The sequence below is a fragment of the Nymphaea colorata genome, chromosome 11, assembly GCF_008831285.2.
Source record: "Nymphaea colorata isolate Beijing-Zhang1983 chromosome 11, ASM883128v2, whole genome shotgun sequence".
NCBI classification, from domain to species: Eukaryota; Viridiplantae; Streptophyta; class Magnoliopsida; order Nymphaeales; family Nymphaeaceae; genus Nymphaea; species Nymphaea colorata.
Window position 1 is genome coordinate 19620720 of NC_045148.1, and position 10851 is coordinate 19631570.

Sequence of the window (10851 nt, forward strand, 5' to 3'; positions counted from 1 at the left end):
CCACATTTATTTCCTTTCTTTATTGCTTCATGTTTCTTCACTTTTCCTCTTATGTTGTCAATGTCACCCATGGCTTTGTCACTACCTTATCTAATCAATAAGGCCACGTTCGATGGCCGGGGGAAACACTGTTGAATAAGAGAAAAAAGAAATAAACGTACGAATTCAACCGGTGTTATCAAACACCGTGAAGTTTTCCCTGGTAAAAAGATAGTTCCAAGGCAATTTTCCCCTGGAAAAAAGTCGATTGCGGGGATAATTTTTTTGCCCGTTAGGGCTTCCTCGTCACTCTCATTCCTCTTCGACCACTTGCCCCACCGCTGCTGCTCTTGGTGTTTCCAACAAGTTGAGCTGTCGTCGTGGTCTTTTGAAGAAGGTGAGGTACGCCAAGTCTCTCTCCCTATTCTGCGTTCTTTCTTACAATTCATTCATCGCCGTTTTTCCTTCCGTGGCTTCATGGGGAGCCTCGCAAGTTGAGGTTTGGGGGAGCAGTGGCGGTGGTGATGGTGGAGAGCACGCTTTCTAGTGGAGAGTTGCATAAGTATTCATGCGTTTTTTTTTTCAATGTTGTTATGCTCACCGTTAATTGCTAGAGTTCCGACTCTTTTTCATTTTCCATTTGCTTGTTGTAGCATACTGCTTCCTCGAATATCATCATCTATTCTAATGCAGTGTTTTCTTTCCCAAAAGTCATTCCTCCATTGTCGGTGTCCTTTTCATTCATTGGTGTCTGATTCTGTTCGAGGGCAGAAATTGAACTGAGCAGATGGTGTTACCCATTTCTCATAAAACAAGACTAACAAACACATTACTACATCAGTACCATTTTAGTCCAAGTTGATATTTTTCTTTTGGAGATGAGAAAGATGCCCATTATATATTGTCTGAAACTCTTTCTTGAACTGCTATAATTAGAAGATGGGCAGATATATGTACTTTCTGCTCTTGAGTTAGGTTATTGATCGCACCAGCTCCAAGTGTTCAGTAAGTTAGAATGTTATGGACCCGAGTTTATAGAGATCAACTGAACTCTAGAATTTTAGGGTTTCACTCATACTTGAGTGCTACCTAGAATGGGATTCAGATTTGATAAATCTGATTAGTCTGAGTTATTTGTCAAGTTTTTTTGACTCTATGTGTTTGATCGCTGGTTGTTCTTGAGTGGCAGGTTGATTAAATATACACTTGGTGCTAGTTGCCTGCGTAGATGCAGAGGGGAATTAAGCTGATATCATCTTATTTTTCATTTTGTTCTGGATGCTTGAACAAATACATCCCAATATATTTGTGGGATAAGCAAGTCCATATTGCAAAATCTTTCCTTTTCTGGGCCTGTAAATCAAGATTCTGATATCACCTCTTGATTCAGCAGCTCCTTGTCCTCAAAGACATCATAGTATGAGTGTTTCAGTTTTTCATACTTGTGTTTTTTCCTTATGGTTCCTTCTCCCCAAGACTGCATACCTTGCCTTAGTTCTTTCTTATGTTGAGGTGAATCCAAATAAGAAGTTTCATAAAAGTGAAGCACCAAAGCACAGTGATGCAGGAGTTAAAATGTTATAGAAAGAACAAAGGCATGGTATTTGGTGAAACTTCCTGCTAAAAAGAATCTTATAGCCTGAAAGTGGGTCTACCAAATCAAGACTGAGGTGGATGTGAGAGCACTACAAGGCAGGCCTGGCTGCCAAAGGATACAGTAAACAAATTGGAATCAACTATTGTGAACCAGATTGCTCCTCTTGCAAACATAACCACTATAAAATCACTTATTGCAGTAGCTTCATCAATGCATTGGAACTTGTGGGAGCTAAATTTAAACACCTGACGGCAGCCATTTCGGTTTTCTGGGCAGCAGTTACAAATGAACAAGATGTTGGGTTTGATATGGAACTGGGGAAAGAAAGTTGTAATAACTGGTACAGTTGTATCAGCTGCACCATTTGTGATTCCTCCACTCTTCCTCATCTCCAGTTTGGGGTTCATGGTTTCTGTCCCTTTTGGTTTTGCATTCATGGGATATGCATGTACTGCAAAGGTCTTGACAAAAAAAAAAGATAGTTCAAAGGAAAAACTTGTGGACACTGGTTTCTTCACATCTGCATGCGGTTTTAGTTATAGAATAATTTATATAACTTCAAGTTTGCATTTCATGCTTAGCTTCATAAATTAATTAATGTTTTCCGCTGTTGTGTGCTTTCTCTACTATCTCTTTGTGGTTTCTAGCTTGCACAATGAGCAACAGTGTTTGTTCATTTGTTGCCCATCGTGATATGCTTGGCTCAGCAGGGCGTGTTTGATGAAGGGAAAATATGGGAGGAGAGCCACCGTCTGCTTTCTCCCCTGATCTTGGGGATGTGAATCATAAGCTTTGTTACCTCAAGTCTGTAATGGGAATCAAGAAGCCATGAGCCACCTTAAACAGTTTGAAAGTATGTTGTAAATTTCTGCATTGACCATCTTTGGTTCCACAGTTGGACATATGTTAATGTGAATCAGTTACTTGCTAACATGGTTGATAGTGAATTGTGCAAAATATGGCAAGTTCACTGTGAGTTTGGAACACTCTCTCTCTTATACGTGCTTATGTACATTTTTTCTCTCTATATTTTATTTTGAAAGGGGTTCCCATTTCTTTTTCTATTTCCGTTTTTTCTTTTTTGCTGGAAGTCATCCTCCGGCTAGGTTCTTTGAAATGTTTATCAATTTGAGCAAGTTCACGGTGAGTTTAGAACACTCTCTCTTATACATGCTTATGTACATTTTTTCTCTCTATATTCTATTTTGAAAGGGGTTCCCATTTCTTTTTCTATTTCCGTTTTTTCTTTTTGCTGGAAGCCATCCTCCGGCTAGGTTCTTTGGAATGTTTATCAATTTGAGCTAACAGACAGGCATTCTTTACGTTGGCCTCTTATTCAACTTAGGTGTTCAAACCTAGCCTTTTGGGCAGGATGAGGGGCTTGTCATTTTTTTGTTATTGTATTCTGATATGCATATTTGTTTTGTGAGGAGATGATACCGTTTAAACGGTCAAAAAAAATTTTCCTTGAAAAAATTTTCCTATCTATCAAACTAGGCATTTTTTTCCCTTCAGAAAAGTTTCAGGCCATCAAACATGGCTTGAAACAAGAAAAAGGAAATTTTACCCTCCTGTCATTTTACCATGGATATTTTACCCTTGAAAAAATTCCACCTCAAAAAAATCCAAGCCATCAAACGTGGCCTAAAGGAAATGGCTGCTTCAATCTTACCAAAATTGAAGGAACCCATCATGATTTTCTCACAAGAAAATCGAAATCTCCCCGCCGTTGCATGTCGCCGGATGGCCAAAAACCCACAGGGGTATTAGCGACGATTTTCTATAAGCCCATTATGTGTACTAGTTTTAACAATAATTTATGGTTTTTTCAGTAACACTTTTAAATTTGGCCATCTGATTTCAATTCAATTTTCAACTCTCAATAGGGAAGCTCAACCAAGTCTCAGCTAGCTCGTTCAAATGGTAGAAGCTCAACGTTGTGAAATTTCATAGCATGCAATTGAGTTTTGATGTTGGCAGAAGAAACAGAAATTAGGGTATGCCGCTGCCACTATTTTATCCAATTAATAAAAAAAAGGCCCAATATATAGGTGGTTGCCAAGAAATATGCTGGTCCAGCGACCCCACTTTAACGGCAGAAGCTGAAGCTTCAATGATTCTACGGATTAGTGGCCGAAGAAATAGAATTCAGGGTATGTCATTGCCACTACTCTGTCCGTAAGTTCAATAATATTGGCCCAATGAATAGCTGGCCTTGAACCTTTCAAAATCTGATTGAGCTCAGAAATAATAATGGTTAAGCATTTAAGACGATTTTTTGTTAAAATTGGCTGGTTTAAATCAGATTTGCCCAAAACGGTTTTAGGTTAAAACAGTGGCTCATGACTTGATCGGCTTGCTTCTGTGATCACTTGAACATATTGATAGCTGGCCAAGAGGAAGCGTCACACAAACATCTCTTTCGTGCTTACTCACCCAATAACAAGTGGGAACCTCTTATTTAATGGCCAGAGTTTGTAGGGCTCTAGAGTATGTCTATTGCACTGTAATAAGACGTACAGCTAACCAGTGGGACGTCTTCCTTGCAAGTGAAACACACGAGCAGTGCAAGTTTTTGTTTATTGGTTCATGTTTCTTGATTTTTCGTCTGATATTGTCAATGTCACCTTTGGCTTTGTCACTACTTCAGTAATCAATAAAGGAAATGGTTGCTTCAATCTAACCAAATTGGAGGCAGGTGTCATTATTTGCTCATGAGATAATTAAAATCTCCCGGTTGTTGCATGTTGCCGGATGGCCAAAAACCCATAGTGACATTAGCGACGATTTACTGTAAACCGATTATATGTGCCAGTTTTAACAACAATTTTTGTTAGCATCTTTCAACCTTGTTAAGGATGGTGGCTGATGTTAGAATAGTTTCTGTTTTCAAATATTCTTTTCTTACATGTTATTGCCTTTGGTAAGTTTGATTTCTAATTATTTTTCCTATTTGCCATGTTTAACTTTCTGCATCCTTTTGTTGACATATCTAAGTACTTCAGCAAGTCATAAATTTACCTTGTGAGACAGTCAATTTGAGATGAGATTAATGTTTATGTCTCGCTCATAATAGGACGAAGAAGATCATGGACTCCGGAGTGGCATCTAGAAACTTTTATGTAAACAATTTTCAAATAATTTGACATGATATTGCCATATGAGCGTAACATTTCAAGGGAAAAACCCAGCTTGATCACTTTTGCTAATTAAGCAATTCTTGCAATTGATCGGGTTGGCGTTGGACCTTAAATTTCGATGGCAGTATCAGACAACAAGAAAATGTGGTTAAAAAAAGTCGGAAAGGAAGTAAAATGTGGGCATTTTTGGTCACCTTACAGCCGATTGATGATATATATATATATATATATATATATATATATATATATATATATATATATAGATAGTTGACGGATTTTAGGGATATCAACGGCATTGACGCTCGTAATGTGTAGTGGTCTTAGATCTCCCTCAAAGAAGAGGTGCATCGCATTTACGACTTCGGTTTACAGCTTCACCTTTTCCAACTTTCTTCTTTTGCCATTCATGGCTGTTACAACCTCCTGTCGCTGTTCAACATTTATACTGTTAGGTGCCATTAATCATAGCAAAGGTGCACACTGAATTTCGATCCCTTTAATAGTTGAGTTCAGCATACAGGCCAATGGAATTGAAACCATATCTTCGTACACATTTATAAATCTTGCACACCGCCAATCATGTAGCAACATCTTATAAGGCTCCCTAGGTAGGAGAAATAGAGATGGGTTACTCTGTAGTGGTGCTAAGGATAAAGATCGGCTCCCCCCTCCTCCTTCTCTTCCTCCTTCTTTCCTTCCTCGACCATGCAACGAGCACCAATGACTATATTGATAGCCAATGCATCAACACTCCCAGTGACACAGACGAAAGCGTGTTTACGAACATGGAAAGCGTGTTCAAGAACTTGGCAGACTCTTCTGCAACTACAATTTTTTCCAACGCCACAGTATGATTAGAAGATACAGTGTATGGCCTAGTGCAGTGCAGGGGCAACCTTGGTCAAGATGCCTGCAACGATTGCATCTCTAATTCCACCCAACAAATCGTCGCATACTGCCCCAACGCAACGGATGCCATCATATGGTATGAGAACTGCCAGCTGCGCTACTCCGACACCTACTTCTTTGGTTCCCTCGATGTCAATCATTCTTCGAATTGGCGGTGGACGTATAATACCGTTGAAAACCCTGTTGCCTTCATGGATAAGTTGCAAACATGACTGTTGAAGTCTCGCTTGTTGCCTCAGAGGTCAGTTTAATCAGCAGCTGGCAGTTCTCATACCATATGATGGCATCCGTTGCGTTGGGGCAGTATGCGACGATTGCATATCTAATTCCACCCAACAAATCGTCGCATACTGCCCCAACGCAACGGATGCCATCATATGGTATGAGAACTGCCAGCTGTGCTACTCCGACACCTACTTCTTTGGTTCCCTCGATGTCAATCATTCTTCGAATTGGCGGTGGACGTATAATACCGTTGAAAACCCTGTTGCCTTCATGGATAAGTTGCAAACATGACTGTTGAAGTCTCGCTTGTCGCCTCAGAGGTCAGATTAATCAGCAGCTGGCAGTTCTCATACCATATGATGGCATCCGTTGCGTTGGGGCAGTATGGACGATTGCATCTCTAATTCCACCCAACAAATCGTCGCATACTGCCCCTACGCAACGGATGCCATCATATGGTATGAGAACTGCCAGCTGCGCTACTCCGACACCTACTTCTTTGGATCCCTCGATGTCAATCATTCTTCGAATTGGCGGTGGACATATAATACCGTTGAAAACCCTGTTGCCTTCATGGATAAGTTGCAAACATGACTGTTGAAGTCTCGCTTGTCGCCTTAGAGGTCAGATTAATCAGCAGCTGGCAGTTCTCATACCATATGATGGCATCCATTGCGTTGGGGCAGTATGCGACGATTGCATCTCTAATTCCACCCAACAAATCGTCGCATACTGCCCCAACGCAACGGATGCCATCATATGGTATGAGAACTGCGAGCTGCGCTACTCCGACACCTACTTCTTTGGTTCCCTCGATGTCAATCATGTTGAACGTTACTTCCTGTAACAATCGAAGAAGATCGCCCAAAATCAAGGAATCAGAGATTGCCCAAAATCAAGGAATCAGAAATCGCCCAAATCAAGAGGATGAGTTGTTAGACGTTGCAGATTGAGAAATCACAACAAATTAGGAATGATGATCTTGTATGAGCAGAAATCAGGGATAGGATCGCTTCTCTATTTTTATCCAATTGCCCCTATATATACCTTGTAAATGGTTCATAGAAACACAATGAGAAATACGGTTTCTTTCCTCTCACCATCGTTCCTATTCCTCTTTCTTTAACATGGTATCAGAGCTATGTTAGATCGTGAGGAATAGAAGAAAAATAGAAGGATCTGCCGCCTACCTTCTTGCTGCCGCTCGCCGTTCTTCTTCATCCGTCGGAGCTAACTCTTTCTCTGTTGGTCATGGATGATCCTGCTCACAAGCAGCAGAGGCGGTCTTGATCCACTCTGTTTTTTTGGGGAAAACCCAACTTTTTTCGGAGGAATAAAAGAGATCTGCTTTATCCCTCTCCTGCATCGTCCTCCTCGCTTCCCACCTGTTCCAGCGTCGCCCGCTCTCTACTTTGAGCGCCTGTTCATTAAGCAAGCCCCTGCATCGCCCGCTCGAGCAAGCTGCTGCATTGCTAGCTCGAGCTGCTCCCGCTCGAAACGCCCCCTCGAGCTGCTCCTTGCTCCCGCGCCCGCTCCTCGCTCGAGCATCGTACTCTCGAGCAAGCTTTTGCATCGTCCGCTCGAGCCGCTCCCGCACGAGGCGCCCGCTCGAGCGACTCTTCCTGCATCGCCAGCGAGCGCTCTCTGCTGCATCGTCCGCTCGAGCCGCTCCCGCACAAAGCGCCCGCTCGAGCGTCTCCTCCTGTTCCAGCAAGCGCTCTCTGCTGCATCGCCACTGCTGTCGCGAACGAGCGGCTCAAGTGCCCTCTTCGTTTTTTTTTTTTACTACTCCGGTGGTGGGCGTGCAAACAGAACACCGACTGCACCCCTGTTTTCGCCTTGTGCCTTCCTTAAGACAAAATCTGGGCACAACTTACAAGGAAAACTCCGGTCGTTGTGAGATTTGGGGCGTCTTTTTCTTGCGGTGTCCTCTGGAGACCTGTGAAGGGACCTTCTTACAAGCATTCGGTTAATTATTTTTGTGCCACATCATGTCAGATTTTCATCGAACTTCAGGTAATTCTATGTCATCAACCACTCAAGAAGATAGTCCATTCTTTCTTCATCATTCGGACAACCCTGGTACGTGTCTTGTATCCCAACAGCTCACTGGAGATAATTATGAAACGTGGAGAAGAGCCATGACCATGGCCCTTTTAGCCAAAAATAAGATGGGTTTTGTTGATGGTTCTATTCCGAAACCCACGGGTCCCCACTCTCTCATTGTTTCTTGGGAGAGATCCAACAACATGGTACTTTCTTGGCTGCTGAATTCTCTTCACAAGTCCCTGACTTCAACAGTCGTTTATGCCACAAACGCTGCAGACGTTTGGCATGAATTAAAGGCTAGATTCTCCCGGTCAAATGCTCCACGTCTTTATCAAATCCAACAACAGATTATTAACTGCAAGCAGGGACAATCTTCCATTAGTGCGTATTACACTCAAATCAAGGGCCGTTGGGATGAGTATGATTCGCTTGTCACTCTTCCCACCTGTGAATGTGGAGCCATGAGGAAAGCACATGACATTCAAGAACATGACAGATTAATTCAGTTCTTGATGGGGCTGAATGAGAGCTATGGAGCGATTCGTAGCCAGATCTTACTCATAGATCCTATCCCCAACACGTCCAAAGCTTACGCCCTGCTGGTTCAAGAGGAATGCCAACGTGATCTCCATGTTCCCCTACAATCTGACAACATTTCAGCAGCTATTGTGAAGAAACAGAATCATGACAACAACCGCTTTAAGAGTCGAACCAGACCTCAATGTGAACACTGTGGGCGACTTGGGCATATTAAGGCTCGCTGCTACCTCCTTCACGGTTTTCCCAAGAAGAACACTTCTAATGGCCAACGACAGCAGCCTCAAGCAAACCTTCATTCTACCAATGATGCATTGTCAATTCCTCCATCCACAAAGTCTCAAGAGCAGTCGCCTCCCCTCACACCAGAACTATACCATCAGTTTATGGAATTCATAAATTCCAAAACACCCAAGGTCAACCTGGCAGGTATGTTAGAGTCACCCATTGTTTGCTTAGCTTCCTCTCAAGTATGGATAATTGATACCGGAGCTACACACCATATTACTAATTGTTTGTCTAACATCATTTCCCCTTCTTTAGCTCAATCTAATCCTGTTAAGCTCCCTAATGGTTCCACCACTCCAGTTACCCATGTTGGTCAGTTGTATTTAAATTCTTCTATTACGTTACATCATGTCTTATATGTTCCCACCTTTTCTTGTAACCTTTTATCTGTGTCCAAGTTGGTTGCTCAAAACAATTGTCAAGTTATCTTTGATACTCATTCTTGTACCATTCAGGACCGACGCTCGATGAAGACGATTGGGAAGGGTAGAATGCAGAATGGCTTGTATATCCTTAAGGATGAAGAACCACGCGCCGCCGCTGCCTCACCAAACCAATCTGTTCTATGGCATGTTAGACTCGGTCACCCTTCATTTGCTCGCTTAAAGTCCTTGTTTAGTTTCATTGATTCCTCTCATGTTAATGAGCATTGCTTCATATGTTATCTTGCCAAACAAACTCGTTTACCTTTTCCTAATAGTTCAATATCCACCACTAGCATATTTCAATTGATTCATTGTGATATTTGGGGAGGTTACAATACACCTTCACTATCTGGCACTCATTATTTCCTCACTGTTGTGGATGATTTCTCACGTTGCACATGGGTTTTTCTCATGCGTTATAAATCTGAGGCATTCTTTTATATTCAAAAATTTATCAATTTAGTAGAAAATCAATTTCAAACCTCCATTAAAAAAATCCGAAGTGATAATGGAGCTGAATTTTTTTCTGCAAATATGGAAAAATTTTTACATCATAAAGGCATCGAGCATCAACATTCTTGTGTTGCCACTCCTCAACAAAATGGAGTGGTTGAACGCAAACACAAAGATATTTTAAATATTGCTCGTGCCCTTCGTTTTCAAGCATGCTTGCCTATAAAATTTTGGGGGGAATGTGTTTTAACTGCTGCTTATTTACTCAATCGTTTGCCTACTCATCCTTTACAAGAAAAAACCCCCTATGAAGTTCTTTATGGACAAACTCCCAAATATAATCACATTCGTGTTTTTGGTTGCCTGTGTTATGCATATAACATTGGCAAAGCTCATAAATTTGACTCACGATAACGTAAGTGTGTCTTTGTCGGATACCCTTATGGTCAACATGCCTATAAACTCTATGATGTTGACACCAATGAAATTTTCACTAGTCGAGATGTTAAGTTTATAGAAAATACATTTCCTTTTCAAAACCACCAAGTTCAAGATAGTGAAGTTGTTATACCTCTACCATCTCAAGAATCACTTGAATATGTACCACAACCTTCCCCAACCAGCCCACCACAACCTCCTCCACCTCAATCACCTACACTCTCACCACCGGCACCACCATCAAATCACCATCAACCTAACATTGTTGATACTGTTACCCCCCACATTGATTCCTCTCACTCAATTGCGGCGATCAACTAGACGGCGCGTTCCACCTTCACACTTTAAGGAATATCAATGTCATTCCATCACCCAGCCTACATCTTCTGCATCGACGTCGGCACATATGCAACCTAAAGGAACGAGGTACCCCCTTTGTCACTACCTTCATTTAGACAAGTTTTCTCCTACTTATCAAGCTTTCCTTACATCTATCCTCAATCACCATGAGCCGTCCACTTTCCAAGAGGCAATGCAACATCAAGAATGGAGAGACGCTATGGCAGCTGAAATTTGGGCACTAGAAGCCAACTCAACTTGGGATATTGTTTCTCTCCCACCAGGTAAACACCCTATTGGCTGCCGATGGGTCTATAAAATCAAGTATCATGCCAATGGTACTATTGAACGTTATAAGGCTCGACTCCTTGCTAAAGGGTATACTCAAACCGAAGGCATTGATTACACAAAGACATTTTCTCTGGTTGCTAAAATCACCACTATTCGATGTCTTTTATCAGTTGCAGCCATC

The 10851-nt window shown here is 41.8% G+C and overlaps 1 protein-coding gene across 1 annotated transcript; it reads left to right on the plus strand.

Annotated features, from left to right (window-relative positions):
* The first annotated feature begins 8099 nt into the window (after positions 1-8099).
* LOC126410500 (uncharacterized) lies at positions 8100-9214 on the plus strand. The gene is made up of 3 exons (XM_050080366.1): positions 8100-8865; positions 8980-9036; positions 9180-9214. Exons 1-3 carry the CDS (start codon positions 8100-8102, stop codon positions 9212-9214), a joined length of 858 nt encoding a protein of 285 aa, XP_049936323.1.
* Positions 9215-10851: the final 1637 nt, after the last annotated feature.